General features: G+C 37.8%; 1 protein-coding gene across 1 annotated transcript; it reads right to left on the bottom strand.

Moving 5' to 3' along the window:
- Positions 1–7,427: 7,427 nt before the first annotated feature.
- Positions 7,428–18,291, bottom strand: LOC122562654 (myosin regulatory light chain 2, ventricular/cardiac muscle isoform). Its single transcript, XM_043715679.1, has 7 exons — positions 18,185–18,291; positions 15,212–15,301; positions 12,235–12,310; positions 12,051–12,155; positions 8,564–8,642; positions 8,399–8,447; positions 7,428–7,608 (listed from the first exon to the last, which is right to left on the bottom strand). The coding sequence occupies exons 1-7, from the start codon at positions 18,185–18,187 to the stop codon at positions 7,504–7,506; spliced, it is 507 nt and encodes a 168-aa protein (XP_043571614.1). The 5' UTR covers positions 18,188–18,291; the 3' UTR covers positions 7,428–7,503.
- Between the last annotated feature and the right edge of the window lie 491 nt (positions 18,292–18,782).

Here is an 18,782-nt window from a genome sequence, read left to right as displayed (position 1 = left end):
AGCTTCAAACCTCTGCAAGCTACCAATCCAAAAAGATTTTCTTCAAGCATTAGGTGTTTCCCCTAAAAGAAATTCCAGAATCTTCTGTCTGAAGCTTAATGTGCAGCTGTTTATCGTCAAACTTACTCAATAAAAGCAAAGCATTACTCTCCAGGAATTGTTCCTGTCATACTGTATCTTAAAAGAAATCACCATGGCTATAGAAATATGTGCAATTTAATGTACAGGATGATGACAAGGAGTTTAAGACCATGGATTGGGACCATGAAGTACAAAGGTGGAAGACAAAACTCAAGAGTCCAGCAGTAAAAGTTTTTCTTTGTCCTCCAAAAGAGGCACCAAATGCAGTGGAGACACTCTGGAAGTTAAAAAAAAGTGTATGTTGCCTAAATGATGCCTCTAGCGTTTGATATTTATCAGTAGTCTGTCAGATTAAAATTGAGTTGGCTTTAGCTAAAAACAGACCCTGTCATGTTCTTACTGGCATCAGAAGGGCAGCTTTCAGGCATCTTTATGATGCATCTACATGATTTTTTTGTGGGATAGTGGCAGTGAATTTGAAAACATTGTCATTAATGGACTTGAGACAGAATTCTAAATTGAAAATCAGTTTTTTGGGGCTTTTAAGTACTTTGGATTGAAAGTGCTGCAGAATAAATCTAGTGTTACTTTACATCATTAATCTTACTTGGAAACTGTGAGCCACATTGCTATTCGTCAAAGTAGGGTCTCACAAAAAGATATAGCAGCTTCCAAAACTGAACTGGAGGTATTGTGAAGTCTGATTGGACTGGACACCCAAACAAGGCCAGATGTAGTTTTGAAATATTAGAATTAAAAAGAATCCCAAGAAGTGCAAGGTAATATTCAGGCAAATAAAACATTGAAGAAATTTAAAGTGGAGCATTGTGTTTTGAAATTTCCATCATTGGGAGACGCCAGGAATATGAAACTTATATTGGAGTTTCATGTGGAGAAAAGATGTTGATAGTTCAGATTAAGTGAGCATTCTCACATTCCGATGACATAATCTGAACTATCAACATCCTTTTTGCACTGGCAATCTACACCACCACAGAAGCAGCCTGAATGGGCATGGTCAAGATCCCACCCACTGTTGAAGAAGTGTGAGATATTATTTGTCCCTCTCTCAGTTACAGCCAAAAGCTGGGGTTCTCTGCCTGCTGCAGGAATTGCATGTGAAACAATCTGTTTTCTGAATTTGCCTTTTTACAGAGGCTGTGCATGAGATGTTACTATATTGGAACAGTTAATTAGTAATAGTTACTGTGTCTACTATTCTGTTAAGTTGTCCATTAGAGTTGTTATTCCAATTCCTTCTTTCCTTTGTTGTATTTTTACTATAGTAGATGAATAAAGTGTGTTTTGCTTTAAATCCGGTAGTTTGATCAATCGAATTGCATCTTGAATGCAAAACCTTTCATTTACTTTTAAAATAAGAAAAAATGTTTGGGTCTAGACAATCTTCTTAATATTTTGAGGGTGTTTGGTCTGGTCCATAACAGTGGACAATGGCTGCATGCATCTCATATCCACAGGAATGGATATTAATACATGCCAGCTTCACTCCATTCTCATGGCACACCTCCAATCCACTTTAAGTCATAGAGTCAAAGTCATAGAGATGTACAGACCCTTCGGTCCAACTTGTCCATACCAACCAGATATCCCAACCTAATCTAGTCCCACCAGCCAGCACCTGGACCATATGTCTCCAAACCTTTCCTATTCATATACCCATCCAGATGCCTTTTAAATGGGCACTTCCTCTGGCAGCTCATTCCATACACGTACCATCCATTGTGTGAAAACGTTGCTCCTTAGGTCGCCTTTATATCTTTCCCCTCTCATCCTAAACCTATGCCCTCTAGTTCTGGACTCCCCCAACCCAAGGGAAAAGATTTTGTCTATTTATCCTATCCACGCCCCTCATAATTTTATAAACCTCTATAAGGTCACCCTTCCGATGCTCCAGGGAAAACAGCCCTTGCCAATTCAATCTCTCCCTGTAGCCCAAATCCTCCAATTCTGGCAACATCCTTGGAAATCTTTTCTGACCCCTTTCAAGTTTCACAACATCCTTCCCAATAGGAAAGCATACCAAAAGCCTTCTTCACTATCCTATCTACCTGCGATTCCACTTTCAAGGAGCTATGAACCTGACCAATAAAAGAAAGCATACCAAATGCCTTCTTCACTATCTTATGTACTGTTACTCTATGAGCTATGAACCGGCACTCCAAGGTCTCTTTGTTCAGCAACACTCCCTAGGACCTTACCATTAAGTGTATAAATCCTGCTAAGATTTGCTTTCCCAAAATGCAGCACCTCACATTTATCTGAATTAATCTCCATCTGCCACTGCTCAGCCCATTAGCCCATCTGATCAAGATCCCATTGTAATCTGAGTTAACAGTCTTCGCTGTCCACTACACCTCCAATTTTGGTGTCATCTGCAAACCTATTAACTACAAAGGAACCTCGATTATCCGAATACCACATTATCCGAAGAAGATCTCGACGTTCTGATAGAAACATTTACAGAACACTTCTGCACTTCAGTGCTGCACTTAAGAGCACACTAGCACTTTACATTGCAATGTTGCTGCAAGGATGCTTTGCTCTTAGGAACAGGCACCCAGCTCAATGATTTAGTGGTATTTCCGACTGCTCTATCGCTGTCTCTTAGCGTACACACTGTGCATAAATCTGGATACTTGCGGTATCCCTGCCTTGTCTTTAGCACTTTGCCCTGTCAACTGCACCTTAAAGGCTCATAGGACTTTTGTCTTGCCTTGCCATTTAACACTAGTACAAAGTCAGGCAGTTTGTCATGGTTCCCAGCAGTAATCAGTCAAGGGGTGGAGCACCATCCTCTGTAAATCTCTCACCCACAGCATGCACTCAGACCCTATGTGGCAAACAGATTGCATTTAACCAAATGGGCCATGGTCAGAGTCTAATCGGAGTAATCCTCAGTCAAATCAAGGGGGCTGTTGTCAGAGGAATCAACACATTCAGAAAAGGACCTCATCTTTTGATGCCTATCAGTCCATGGTGTAGGGCACACATGAATTGGCTGCTTGGGGTAGTCATGATCAGGATCACTCGTAGGGGGTGAGGAGCTGAATGATTAGCACCCCACACTGTCTTGTCTCTTCCTGCGCAATTGGGTGGGCCACTTGTTCCTCAATTGAGACAATGGGGGGGAGTTGAGTGAAGTGAAAGTAGCTTTTAGTGTTGGTGCGAGTGAGGGAAAGATGGTGAAGTGTCCTGAGTGACTGACTGCAATGCTTAGAAACCATGTGGGGTTAGTAGTCTGGGAGATTGGGTGGGTGAGAGCGAGTAAGGGAAGGCTTTTGATTATGATAATGAAAGAGGAGACCATGAGCCTTGGTGTGAGGTAGCAGACTCAGAATGGTGGCACTTGTTGAAACAGTGACCTTACTGTTGCATACTGAGCATTCCTCTGGACAGTTGGGACTGCAATGACCCAGGTGGCAACTTGGGACTAGGCTGACACAGTCTGGTGTCATGGCCTCATCTGGTGCTGCGGAGTGAAGAAGCCCTGTCCACTAGGACCATGTCCACAAAGTGGCACATCAATTTCCCCTTATCTGCTGGGGCAAATATCATGAACCATGCATTTCTGAATGCTTGCACTTGATGGGATGCACAACAACCTTTTAAATATGGTGCTGATGCTAGGAATCTTGGGTCATCCCAGCAGTACCTACAGCGAGTAGGTAGCATTAGGCTAGCATTGGATGAGGGGATTGCCATAGAAACATGGTATGTCATTAATGAGGCAGGTTTGGGATGATAGTGTGAGAAAACTCATTAGGCTTTGCGAAGAAAAATCCTCTACTAAACTCTATGAAATTAATACTTAGTCAATTTCTGGTAGTATTCAGCCTGCAGTTCTGCATAAGAATGAGTACATTAATTGTCAATGTTTCACATTTAAGTTTAAAAGCTATTTCCAGAGGAATTCTGATAAAGTGCCACATCAAAGGTTATTTTGGAAAATAAAAACTCATTGTACAGGAGTGACATGTTGGGGTGGACAGAATATTGGCAGAAAACAATCATTATGCATAAATGGGTCTTTGGTTGGATGTGACATGTGGAGGCTGAAGGGGTCTTTGCTAGGGTCTTTACTTTTACAACTCATATCAATGAACTAAATGAAGGGAGCAAAGGCATGGTAGCTAAATTCATCAAAGATGCCAAGATAGTTAGAAAGAATGTTGTGAAGAAGACAAAAGGAAATTGCAAACAATATGTAGTTTGAGTGAGTGGGCAAAAACCTGGCAGATGGGGTAAAACTTGGGCAAGTGTGAAGTTGTTCACTTTGGCAAGAAGAATTAAAAAGCAGAATATTACTTAAATAGAGAACAACTGCAAAATTCCAAGCTGCAGAGATTTAGATGTTCTCATGCATGAGTCACAAAGCTTAGAATGCTGGGACAGCACATAATCAAAAGGCTAATAAGATTCTTGGAATCATAGAACTCCTATAGTGTGGAAGCATACCATTCAGCCCATCAACTCCACACTGATCCTCTGAACAGCATTCTACCCAGACCCACATCCTTGCTCTATCATTGTAACCCTGCATTTCCTAATCCATGAACCTGACACATCCCTTGAAACTGTGGGCAATTTAGCATAGCCAATCCACCTAACCTTCACATATTTGGACAGTGAGAGGAAACCAAAGGACCCAGAGGAATCCCACTCAAACACAGGGAGAATGTGCAAACTTCAAACAGACTGTAATCTGAAACTTTCAAAGCCAGTTCCCTGGCACTGTGAGGCAGCATGCTAAACACTGAGCCACCATGCCACCTTTAACGCAGGAGCGATTCTGCCCTTTAATACAGGAGCAGTTGGACATTGAAATAAGAATGTTATGCTTTAGTTATACAGAGCATTAATGAGACTACATCTGAAATACTGTGTGCAGTTTTGGTCTTCTTATGTAAGGAACATAGATGTGGTGGATGTGGAAAAGACATTTCCTCTTCTGGGTCAGTCCAGAGCTAGGGAGCACTGTTTTAAAATTCGGGTCCCTCTTTTAAGACAGAGATGAGGAGAATTTCTTTTCTCTTGGATGATTCTGTAACTCTGAAATTCTGCCTCAGAAAATGTTAGTGGTGAGGTAATTAAATATCCTTAAGACAGAAGTGGATAGACTTGTTAAGCGGAGAAATAATGATTAACAGTGAGATGGGAATGTTGCATTCAAAATGCAACAGATGAACCTTTATAATATTGAATGGTGGAGCAGGCTCAAGGGGCCAAATTATATGCTTTTACTTATATTTGTATTTTCGTTAGCATCAGTAGCCAGCAGTGAAATTTAAATTGTCCTGTTATATGGTTGCAAATAGTGAATGTGGAATTTGAAACGATCATTTAATAAGAACCTAAAGCAGCATTTGAAATGCCACGTGATTGAATTACAGATTCAGTTCCACGCACAGACTCAATGAAATAGTTATTTAGCATAAACTTTAAATCTATTTTTACTCAATATCAAAATTGTTTGTACATTGCACATTACCAATCAAGTTGTACATTTCAGACATATTTTATCATACATTATACAGGAATTTCATTGAAACTTAAGTCAGCAGAATCTTTTCAAGATTCTTCTTTAAAAGATGGACGTAAGTGTAAATGGATTGTGTCTTAATTCAGGTTGTGATTAACTTTATCCAGAAGCATTAGTGAGGAAAATAGATATTTCCTTTAAAAAGGTCTGTGAAATTTATAATTATTTTCCAGAATGTTTATCGAGGACTTTGAAGAGTTTGTCAATTGAAAAGGAATTAATTGTAATTTCTTCTGATGTTACAAAGTACTGGATACCCTTGAACTGGAAGTAACATCAGAAGGAAGCTAAGAAACAATGTGGCTGACTGACACAAAGAAGAACAACAGACAATGTAAGAACAGAAAATGCACATTTACATGAGGCATGTAAGTGTAATTATAGTTAAATAGCACAGAAAACCGAAGACAGGGCTAGTGGTAGGATTGTCAATTTTATAATTTTACTGCTGTTTCATTAGTTATGCCAGAGCTAACAGGATCATTCAATACGATTTATGAAATGGATCATGTAAAGGAGTCTCTGGGGAATCTGTGCTATCAAGACTATCATGACAGAGACTTTGCATGGTTTGGGCGACAACTGTCCCCAATGTTGAAAAGCCGCTAGTGCACATGATTCAATGGCCAAATCAATTGAATGGGAAAATGAAAGATCCTACATACCAGAAGCTAAATAAAACAAATTTGAAACTGCATATTGTACCACATGTTTGTGGGAGTAATGTAAGTGTTTTTTCATAAATGTACAATATATCCGTATATCAAATATTTAAAGTAAAATAAGCCTTTTTTATTTGAAGAATCGTTTGCCTATTAATTCATGTTTAATTTATGTTGGTTCTGATTAATGTTGAAGTCACAGCAATGAAAAGTAACTTGTTGATATTTTCTTCACCTGTAAGGCATTCAGTAAATGTGGCTCTTTTGGACCTCCCATAGGATCATAATAAATTAAATTACATTTTTTTCCAAAAGAAATAGATTTACATTTTTTCTATGTAATTCATAATCCCATTTTAAATGTAAAATATATAAAAAATGTATTTTGAAATGCTGTAATATAAATAAAAGACAAAGGGTCACGGAAAAACTGACTAATGTATTGGAAATCCCAACTTTATTTCCCTCTGATTTTGAAATTTTGGAGGATATAGACAAGAGAGGAGGTATAAATTCAAAAATGCTTTTTTAGCAACTGCATTTATTTCCTAAATGTTTGAAAAGTAAAGAAAATACTTGTAATACTTTATTTCCTTTACAATTTAACAATCTCTGCCTTTTTCAAAAATATTGTAAGTTGTCTGCTCTCATACCTGGTTACAGAAACATACAAGAATCACATATAAACTATACTCATAGTTGTAACAAAGGATGTTGAGTATTCTTCAGTCTGAAATGTGTAAGATGGCTTTTTAGAATTAAACAATTTTATTTCTCAAAGCTTCTGTACAACATGCTATTGGAGAAGCTAGTTACTAAAATCTAAATAATGATAAAATACTTAACTAATATCTTGTACAGTTGATGACTTGACATCATCTTTAAGATGAGCAATTAATATTTTTATTGCAATTCACCTCAGCTAATACAGATACTTCTTTCTACATGCTTGATCTGATTAACTCCTGTCATTTTCTCTAACAGCTATTTTCACCTTTTACCTGTTTCAATATTTAAGTTTAAAAATAAAACTTGATTCCTTTTATATCTTGAACTATAAAAGAGTAAAAATAGAGCTTCCTACTGGTAAATTAGAAAAAAAAGTGCAGAAACAACATGAAAAATAACTGAGTTGTAATTTATTCAAAGAAGAATAAAACAAGAAAGGTGCAGATGAACATGAAAATAGCAAAGAATGATCTATTCTTGGTCTTTCTCTTCTCCGTGAGTGATGATGTGTACCAGATTCTTATAATCCAGGTTACCTGACACGTCTGGAGGGAAAGCTGTGAACATCTGATCAACCTGAAAAGATATTTCATGTACGATATGTTAATAAATGTGAATATCTAAAAAGCAAGGCTCTTTAAGGGATAACAGGGATATTTTGTCGTATTGAAAAGTGATTTTTTTTGGAGGTTTCCATTTTTCCATTTTTTAAAGAATATTTTTCAAGTAGCTCAGTTACAGATTTCTTCGAAGTGACATAAGAGAACAAAAACATGTGCAGCTATCATGCATCTCCTGCCTTTTGCCCCACATGAAGACAAGGGCTTGGCTATATGAATTTATTGGAGGAAGAGAATATTTGGACAAGGAGTAATGTGTTCATATGATGATACATTTAAACTTAATTGGCTGCAGAAAATAAGCTCAGAAAATAAACCATCTGTGAAATAACAAGGTGCTTTTAATGCATGTGAAATCTTCTCCCCACTAATTTTCACCCCAGAGCTAGGATTAAAAATAACACTCTAGCAGCTAACCATAGTTGGCATTGAACCTCATCCTCAAATGGTTATTTTGGTTGTCAGTGACTTAAGTGATTAATATATGTATGGAGTAAAACCAACTTGGAAATTAGTGAGATCCTCAGATTTACTCTTTGATATCTCATGAGGAAGACAGAGGTGATTATAGAGTGAAAAAAAAGTCAATCTAACAAAGATGCTTCAGCTGAAAACAAGTTGTTTAAAAGTTGGTGACTAATTTACTTTGATTGCTTTTACAGTAAGGAAAATTAAGTATTGAAATTCTTATGAATTAATCTCCAGTTTTTCTTTCTTAAGATAATCTATTGTTTGCATGAACCTACCTCTTCCTTGGTAAACCTTTCAGCTTGAGTCATCAACATTTCCTCAATGCTACAAAAAATGGGGGAAAAATAAGTTCAAATCAATGTAAACACTTTTGGATTATGAAACATATTTTTATGTGAAGCATAAACTGAAAAGCTATACATAAGATAATATATACTTACTAATCTTTCCTCAAAACACCCTTGCCTTCAGGATCAAATACTTTGAATGCATTTAAGATTGACTCTTCTGGATCTGTGCCTATGAAGTTGTGTAAGAGAATAATATTTTTATTTTTATATTGCAATTACTTCATAACCCATAATGAATTATGGTTAAAAATCCAATTTGAGAATTATTTTGCTATTCTCTGCATTATCTCTTAACAGAGAGGATATAGGTAATCCCAACCTTTTATTAATGTGTGACTGGAAAGTGCAGAGTAAATATTCTCACCACTTTTTTTTAATGTATATTAAATCAAGTTTAGATAGTATTCAATTTTCAACATTTTGCACAAAATTCATGTGTCCTGCTTTAGCCCAAGTTAGCCCATATCAAAAAGAGCAGCAATGAATACTTGGTGCCGTGTCCTTAATGCAGGAGGTGGAAAAAGTCAACTTATTCCTAATCACTTGATTTTTTTTCTTTTTCTCCTTCATTAGCAGGAGTGCATTTTTCAAGCATGACCAGCACTTGTTGCCCATCACTTGTTGCTGTTGAGAAAGTGATGCTAAGTGTTTTCTTTTGAACTGCAGCAGTTAGGAGGAGAGTTCCAGGAATTTAACCAACTCACCAATCATGAAGGGGCATCAGTATATTTCTAGTCGGAAGGGTTCTCTAGCCAGGAGGAGAACTTAATGTTCTCATTACAACTGCTGTCCTTATCTTTCAAGATGGCAGAAGTTTTGAGTTTGGAAGGTGCTGTTGAAAAGGCTTTGGCAAATTGCTGCAGGATATCTTGTGGATGGTGAACACTGGAGCATGGTGCACCAGTGGCGGAAGGAGTAAATGATTAACATGATAGCTGGGCTGTCAATTAAATAGGCTGCCTCATCCTTTTTTTTGTTGTGCTTTTTAAATGTCTAAAAAAAGAAGAGTATTCCATCACATTTTTGACATGTGCTTCATCTAGGTTGAAAACACTTTGGGGAGATCTGGAAGTGAAGTCACATATCACTCAATACCCAGTGCTATTGTAACCACAGAACTTATGTGGCTGATCAAGATAGCTTTCTGGCAAATTGTGAACCATCAAGATGTTGATTCAGCTATGGCAGAAATGATCAGATTCTCTGTTGGTGATGGACCTTGCCTGACATTTTTGTGATGCAAATGTTACTTGGAAAATATCAGCTTGTTGTTCTCAGCTTTTTGCGTATGCGTAAGCACTGCTTCAATGGTTTCAAAGTGAATTAAATATTGTGAATCATCGTGACTATTCCCATTTCTGACCTACTAATGGAAGAAAGGTGACGTAACTGAAGATAGTTCAGTCTGGGTACTGCCCTGAGGAACCCCTGTAACAATGTCATGGGAATGAGATGATTGACCTTCAGTAACCACTAAGATAGGTATGTTAGGCATAACTGCCACCACTATATCTAACTCCTATTTACTTCAATTGTACTAGGGTTCCTTGATACTTTGCTCAGCCAAACGGTACCTTGATTTCAAGGGCAGTGACTCACTTCACTTTCTTCAATGTTTGAATCAAAACCATAATAAGGTCAGGAGCTTAGTTTGTGTTCCACCAGGCCCACTGAGTGTCAGTAAGCAGGTTATAGATAAATAAGTGTCACTGAATATCATGATCAAGCACTCTTTCTAGCAATATGTTGATGATTGGGAGTAGTCTGGTGGGATGGTAATTGGCTGGATCATGCTTTTGTGGACAGGACATATCTCGGCACTTTTTTCCCAATTGTAGGTAGGTGCCACTGGAGTACCTTTATGAGAGGAATTTGAAGCCATGGCTAGTTCTCAAGCAGATGTAGTCAATGAATCAAATTACTGATGAAGACTGGCTTATGTGATAATAGGGACCTCAGAAGCAGACAGAAGTGGAACATTCTCTCAGCGCTTCTGAATGAAGATTGTTGCAAATACTTCAGCTTTGTCTACCCCACTGACATGCTGCGTTCTGACATCTTGAAGGAGAGGGATGTTCTTGGTGTTTGTTGGTGACATGCCCACTGGATATACCTGCAAAGCAAATCTGATCTAATCCATATAGTCTCCAGTTCTGTTCATAGCATAATTCTTCTGCAGCGTATTGCTCTTTCAAATTGGCATCTTATCTTTAGATCCTGCGGTATGTTTTTCATAACTCTTCCTTGAACTAAATTTAGTCCCCTGACTTGATGGTACTGGCAGAGTGAGGTATATGCTGGACAGAGAGGTTACAGTTTGTGGCCAAGACAGGTTTGTTGCCTTGCTCATGCCATTTTTATCTGTTCTGGTGATGGGAATGAGGATGTCACGACAAGGGACTTGAGTCAGAGGAGCTTGGACTTTGTAAAAGTGGAAATAGGTTAAAGAGATGGGAGTGGGAGTTTATTGAAGGATTTAAGCTCAAGAATGAGGACTATTTTATTTGAGGCATTTGAAAACTGGGAGCTGACATAGGGAAGCTGGGTTACAGGAGTTTGTCTACTGTCTTAATAGGCAAAATCTTCTGAATTTATTTTTGTAATTCAGTACATGAAGCATTCTCATAGTTCTTTTGAAGACAGCGTTGTTTTTGTATAATTAAATTAGCCCATTTAAATTGAACAGTAATGAGATAAAGAAACAATGTGAGATTCAAATGCTCTTAACTAATCTTGGAAAAAACCTACAGAAATATTAATCCACACAATGTCTTTTGTGAATTCTTGTTCTGGGTCCTAGAATCTTCTTGCACCACCTAGCCCTTAGTTGCAAATTAGCCTTAATATTGATGTATTGCTAAATTCCTCCTTTCAGTAGTTACAATGGCCCAGATCTCGCAGTCAGCATTGATGCTGCACACATTATTGCTGCCTGTGCAGATATCTACAACCTGGATCCTTTTATGATTTTCAACTTAGGACTTTGAAAGTCAAGACAGATTCTTTTCACAACACTAGTTTCCATATTCAGGTAGATTTTGAAAGGTCCACACCTTTTAGTCAGCCTGTAGTGGTCAAAGAGGGAATGAGAAAATAACTGGTTAGATGATGTGTGAGTGTGGTCAATGAATTGGGGAGGAGTATGAGTAAGTGTGGTAGATGGCCGAAGTGAGTGAATAAGTGAGATAGATGAGTGGATGAAATCGTTGAACGGTTGAAGTGAATTGAGTCAAATATACTGGCTAATCTCCGAGTTAGAAAAAGTGCAAACACACAAAGTCTGTTTAGAGTAAGTACATAAATAAGACCTTTGTATTTAGCCAGGGCCTCCAACACCAACCTCAGTGCTGGAAGTATTTGCAGAGGGACATGGGCTATAAAAAAATCAATCCAACGGAAGGTTAAATTTCCTGGACAATTTCTGTGCTTGTGTGGGTGCAAGGCTTCCATAGAGTCTTCATGTGCCCTATCCCCCAAAAGTGCAATCTCTGGTGAGCTGGAAAATTTGTGCAAAAGTTTCTAATAATATGTGGCTTTCCTTTGTAAACGACTCATTACTATCACTTGTTTCACTTACCCTTCAGCTTTTCACCAAACATGGTAAGAAAAACTGTAAAGTTAATTGGTGCAGCAGACTCTTTAATCATGTCATCTAGTTCTTCATTTTTTACATTCAGGCGGCCTGTTGAATAGATCATTAACCATTAATAAATGTCTTTTGACCTTAGCAGTGAAAATCATTCTGTAATAGTGACACTAACCCAGAGCAGCAAATGTGTCCCTGAGGTCTGCCTTATCAATGAATCCATCCCTGTTTTGATCCATTATTGTAAAAGCCTGGCATCAAAGCAAAATCAATACAGTATTAAAAACTGGTATCTTTGGTTATAACTTATGTCTCAGATTCAACAGGAACACATATTTAATATAGTATATCAGTGTTCTAAACTGTACATCATTCCGTGTTAGACTTTGTGCTTCTTGTTTTAGCCGATGTCAGTATTAATAAACTTGATGTTGAAGGCCATAGTTTTAGCAATGTTCTCTTCATAAGCTACTCAGGAAGACTACAACACTTCGCAATATGATGTCTCCTCTCAGTTCACAAACATAAACAATGAATGAGAATAAACACCCAATGAAAAAGCACTGCAGGTGAACAGAGTTCAAATACATAAATTCCTGAAAGGGTGAACTTGGATAGATACAACTACAAAAATAAGACCAACAACATTTCAGATTTTATAAATAGCAGCACACACTGAAAGTGTAGAGATACAATGTTAAGTTTATACAAAACATTCAATGTTAATTTTATTAAAATGTTGGTAACACTGGATTTCTCTGCATCAAGAATCAGTTTTGTTACTGACATTTAGTTTTATAAAAATTAGTGAGGAGATCATTTAGAGGATGTAGTGACTCAGTTGTAATGTCACTGGACTAGTAATACAGGACACTGGGTTAATGGAACAGCGGTATGAGTTTGGTGAAGTGGTAGATGGTAAAATTTGAATTCAGTAAAATCTGGAATAAAAAGCTAGGCTTGTGGTAGCCATGTAACAACTGTTAATTGTTGTAAAAACCTATTTGGTTCAATATGTCCTTTTTAGGGAAGGAAATCTGCCATCCTTACCTGGTCTGGCTGACCTATGACTCCAGACTCATCATAATGTGGTTGACTCCTAACTGCCTTCTGAAATATCTTAGCGAACCATTCTGTTCAAAGCCAAATAAAGGACGGGCAATACATATTGGCCCAATCGGTGGCAACCACATCTTATTAATTAATTTGTTAGAAATGTAGGCGACAAATTATTAGTTTTCCTTTTCCATAGAACTAACAGAAAGTTGTGTGAGAACATAGAAAGATATGGATTTCTTTTGCTATCTATGATGAAATTGTATGCATCAGCAAAAAGAATGTGTTGGCTATATTTCTTCAATTGGCCAACATAATACATACTTCCTCTGTCTTAAATCAATAATACCCCAGATTCCAATTACTAGGTTTTATCCTATTTCTGAATTAAATTTATTTAGTTGGAATAATATCTATTATAATGGTTTCCACACAAAAGTGCTGAAGAAACATTTACAAAAAGTAGACTGTAGTTTGTGTAAGGTCCTCCTTAGTTAATAGGTGCCATCTCTCCTAAAAAATATCTCAGACCTAGATAGACAGGAAAACATGGCCAGTGACAAGCAGTGCCCTTCACATCAAAGGGCAATGCTGTGTGATCAAACAAGTGAGGGGGAGGGCAGGGATTAAATCAAAATACAGTTGGAGGGGGAAATAATACACTCCACTCCCTGTGGTGCCCACCGTTCCCTGAAAATCTCAAGGGTGTTGGTGGACACCGCATGCTCCTTCTCCAAGGACACCCGGGTTCTGACATACCCACGGATGCAGGTCAGGCAGTTGGCCATAATCACCCACACCCACACCCACACCCACACCCACACCCACACCCACACCCACACCCACCCTCCATGGCTCGCTGTCTGGACCTGTTGTCCTGGTTATATTGGTTAGCCAAGGCTGTCCTGATTGGCCCACGTTAACAATCCTAATCAAGGACTCATAGTCCAACGAGGTCCACCTGGTTCCAGTCACTATAGAAACGTTGAAGTGTTTTCCTATCTTCCTGGTGGTGGAAATTGAATAAAGATTCGTGCACTTTGTGTCTTCCACTGTGTCTCACACCTGCACACACACACCATGGGTGCTGGAGAAAATAAATAAGCACTACCGCAGTTAGGTGGTAGTGTAGGGGAAAAAAAAAAGAAAGAAAGAAAAAAAATAAACAGGAGATTCCGCAGGGAGTGGAGTGCATCATTTCTCCAATAAAAAAAAAATTGCTATACCGCCACCCGGCTGTTTTCCTATCTTCCTGGTGGTGGAATTTGAATAAAGATTCGTGCACTTTGTGTCTTCCACTGTGTCTCACACCTGCACACACACACCATGGGTGCTGGGGGAAAAAAAGAAAAAAATAATAAATAAATAAATAAAATTGCTATACCGCCACCCGGCTGTTTTCCTATCTTCCTGGTGGTGGAATTTGAATAAAGATTCGTGCACTTTGTGTCTTCAAAAAAAAAAGAAGAAAAAAAAAATAGAAACGTTGAAGGAAGTTAGAAAGCTGTAGAGCTTAGGATCTCAGTGGGAAGAAAAGGGTCTGGGTTATACAAATTACTTTAATTGGAAGATCACAGAGATCTTGCAAAGTTGTAGGCTTTCAAAATGTTTTACATATGGAAAGGAGCAAGGCTATGGAGGGATTTGAAAACAAGATGAGAATTTTGAACCTGAGACATTGGTGGATCCAATTCTATTGTAGGTCAGTGAGCACAGAGGTGATTGGTGAGTGGGAGTTTGTGTGAGTTAGGATCTGGACAGCAGAGTTTTGAGCTATTCAAGTTTGTGGAGAATGGGAGGCTGTCCAGTACAGCATTGATATGTATGGATAACAAAGATGTGGTGCAAAAGCAGCTTACATTAGAGGAACCCCAAAACAATATGTATATCTGGCATCAAACGAAAAGCAAAATACTGTAAATGCAGGAAATCTGAAATAACAATAGAAAATGTTAGAAATACTCAATAGGATGTGTAGCAGCTTTGGAGAAAAGAAAGGAGGGTTAACATTTCAAGTTATTGATCTTTTGCACCACTGACAAAAATGACTTAAGGTCCAATAACAGTTTTGGTTACAGAAATGTCAATAAAATTACCTCCTTAAATTCCTGAATCTGTGACTGATCAAACATAGAGAACACATTGGAGTTTGCTCCCTCTATTTTCTTCTTTGCCTTCTTGGGAGCCTAAAAAAAAATCTTTATCAGCATCAGTTTAAAAGGACAGATGCTAATGTACAATAATGTAGGCTATCTTATGGTATGTTAAGGTTTACCTTGAGGGTAAAAGAGTATAAAATACACAAAAGTTTCAAATATAAATTGACCCTCTTTGCCCTAAGATGTAAAATTTACCTTCAACTTGTGCATCATAATTGAGGCTGAAAAGCAAGCAGGGAACTGTAAACACCAGCAAGCACAATAACCCAAATATTTATATCCTAAATCATGTAGCATTTTTTATGTTATACATAGGGGAAAATTTTACATTTAACAACCAGACCAAAAACTGTTCTGAAAATAAAATTCAACTCTTGTATTTTGCTGCTTCCCTCCATCTTATATTTGTCAGACCTAAAGCAGATCAGGATGAAATTTGCTTGGAGATGCACTCTATCATATTCCTTTTTCCACCCACTCCCTAAATAGAAGCTTAATTCCTGCCTATGAGAAAACTCCACCAACCCCTGCATTCAACTATCTGAAGTTGCTTGGAAGTCACAGAGCTTTTCCAACAGAGGACTGGACAGAATCAGTCTCAGAGCAAAGTGTGCCCGTGTTTAACCGTTTAAAATAAAATTACAAGCGGACGCTTTGGAACATTTTTAGTGGCTGCTATCATAATGTTTGGCCATGGATTTCCACTGGAGATCAGAGAGTCCATTCCTTGTATGGGGAGGCAGTGGCATGTTGAAAATGTCACTGGAGTAGCAATCTACAGCCCTAGGCTAATGGAGACATGGATTTGAAACCCACTATGGGCAGACAGTGAAACTTGAATTCAGTTCAAAAAGAAAGCAAAATCAGGAATTAAATTAAGCCTAACAATGACTATGTAATCATTGCTGATTCTCACAAAAGCCAACTGCTTCATTAGTGCTCTTTTATATAAAAGGAATTCTGCTGTTATTACCCAGTATTGTCTACATGTAACTCCAGACTCACAACAATGTGGTAGATTTTTCATTGCCCTATGGACGATTAGGAATGGACAGTTAAATGATGGCCTAGCCAATGACACTCACATCCCATAAACAAATTTAAAAATGAGACGACAAACTATGATTTACTGTCATCAAGGGCATTTCTTCATGATGGATAGCAGTCCCACCCCACTGAAGATGCATATTTTCTGAGGTACTGGAAAATCTCTGATAACAGCTAATGTCTTTCTAGATTTTTTTTAACAGAAGTGTGACTATGTCTTGAAAATTCCATTGAATGCATAAAGTCTTAGGGTTAATCTCAAGTTTACGTCATGTGCCTCATCCCTCAGTTTTTGTTCCTGCAGCCATGACAGCACAGAGTTAAGCTGACAAACAGTTACTGCCCTTTTTAAAAAAAACAACTAGTGAGAATTTCATATAGTTCTGGAGCAAGTACATTCACCTCAATGATAGCAAGAGGGCAATTTTTTTATGTTGAATGGATTACTTCAAGTGAATCAATAAGGAACAGCTGCTTTTCACGACCTGAGAAAGCTCCTGAAAAAATTCACGTCATTTGCTAGTTTCTTCATTGAATATCATGTTAAAATTCATGAGCATTAACTTTATCTCATTATAAAGAGGTTTTTGGTGCTGAAAATAATGTATTGGTTTATAACATGCAAAGGGAGAACTTTTGATGACCTTTTCACAGTCACCATTGTAGTGTTTAGGAATGGAGTAGCTAATCCAAACAGAAAGGGGATAAATGACCAGACAATTTGTTTGGGTGTTGACGGTTGAGAAGTCACTGTCGGCTGAGACACCAAAAGAGCTGCTCTGATCTTCAAATAACATCATCAAAGTTTTGTGCCATCCGAGTGGTTCAGGCAGGACTCCAATTAACAGTGCAGCTGCCCCTCAGCACTGCCCTAGAATGATAGCCTAAGATTATGTATTCAAGACTAACGTGAAGACGTGAATTCACAACCACCTTACTCAGAGATGTAACTATTTGAACATAAATTATACCATCACAAAGTTTCTTTTTGCCTATCACATTGAGGTAAATTTAGCACTCAACCAAGGAATTTATACATAAAAGTAAATAAAAACAACCTCATTATACAGTTACAGAAATTTATAGAAGCAGGTCTTTACACTTTATGCCCCTCACCATAAGATCTTACAGTATTAATCATCTGTTTAATAGGAGCTTATTAAATCCGTTAAGAAGTAGAAAAGCTTGTACATTTTGCAGTTTAGTATGTAGAAGCCTATAAACTCTTGCAAATTTTCATAAAGGCTTTCCTGCCAATTTGTTGTGTTCATTTCGTGAAAGAGTTGAAAACTTTGGAGTTACATCTAGACACATACCAGGATCTTTAATTTTCAACTTGTGAGTTTGGACAGCAAATGTCAGGAGCCCAACATGAATGTGACAAGCCAGGTTCGTAAGATCAAGGAGCCAGGGCTGATTTTCTTTGTGTTACGTATGAGATACTAATTGGAAGATAACTGCCACTGTACTTGCTAAGAACAAGTATTCGGTATAGACCAGAAATCAAATCTGGATCGTCCCTGTTTATGTGGTTCGGTTACTTTTCTAACTCAACCATGAAGGCATCTGCAAACTTTTAATCTTTTTATATTTTGCATTTAAGAACTTCCAAGCTTCAACTACTGTTTCAAAAGATTATATTTCACTACCAAATTAATTTTCTCTTGTAATCCTGCCTACTGTTTAAAAATATATTTTCAGACTGCAGTGGTAGAGCAGCATGCTGGAAGTGCAATATAAAAAAACCATCTAAAGCTGTTACGTTGGTTAACTCAATCTATCTGCATCTTTTCCCCTGTGATAATGCAGGCTACATAGTGGACTTCATAAGTAATACAATATGACATAAACACAGATGCTTACCATTGCTGCAGCCTGTGTGATCTTGCTTTTAGGTGGAACACAATGCTCTAGACAATGCACAGTGCCATATATATATACTTTGTAAAGTGTAAAAATAAATGTATTCCTACTTTGGGCATTACTTAGTAGCTTGCTCCTCCAAACACCACCCCTACCATTTAAAAACTATTTAGTGTCAGGCAATGATCTGTGGTACAATGTGTGCATGTGTAGGGACTCCTCAAGGTTATAGAAATGTTGTGCGTCAGAGTTGATTCTACTTTTAAGACTTTGACCTAAGCCCTCAGCTTAGTCTTTGTCTTCTACCATGAAGCTGGGTAACATGTGCACTTGCTAAATTAAAACAGAACAATGCAAGAATGCAGAGCATTGGAATTTCTCAAAAGCTCCAAGATCCCACGTCTGTTACTCTAGTGCCTATCATCAAAATACATCAGTATTTACTCAGATTTAATGACAAAGGTCACATTTACTGTTTCCCTGATAATTTGACTTAGAGATTAGTTTTAACAAGTTCTTTTGCTTTTTAGCCCATATTAGAATCTCCCTTTTCATTGCTTTAGATTAATATCAGGAAAATATTTCTTCCACTCACTTT

This window comes from Chiloscyllium plagiosum, chromosome 25, assembly GCF_004010195.1.
Source record: "Chiloscyllium plagiosum isolate BGI_BamShark_2017 chromosome 25, ASM401019v2, whole genome shotgun sequence".
Lineage (NCBI taxonomy): Eukaryota > Metazoa > Chordata > Chondrichthyes > Orectolobiformes > Hemiscylliidae > Chiloscyllium > Chiloscyllium plagiosum.
The sequence above is the reverse complement of the archived record's forward strand: the minus strand, read 5'-3'. Positions and strand labels throughout refer to the sequence as shown.

Excerpts from the sequence above, each read along its gene's own strand:
- LOC122562654 (XM_043715679.1), bottom strand. Across the intron at positions 8,448-8,563 it reads GGTGTTTTGAGGAAAGATTA|CATTGAGGAAATGTTGATGA; the intron begins GTAAGTATATAT and ends CATTTTTTGTAG. Across the intron at positions 7,609-8,398 it reads AAAGGTTTACCAAGGAAGAG|GTTGATCAGATGTTCACAGC; the intron begins GTAGGTTCATGC and ends ATATCTTTTCAG.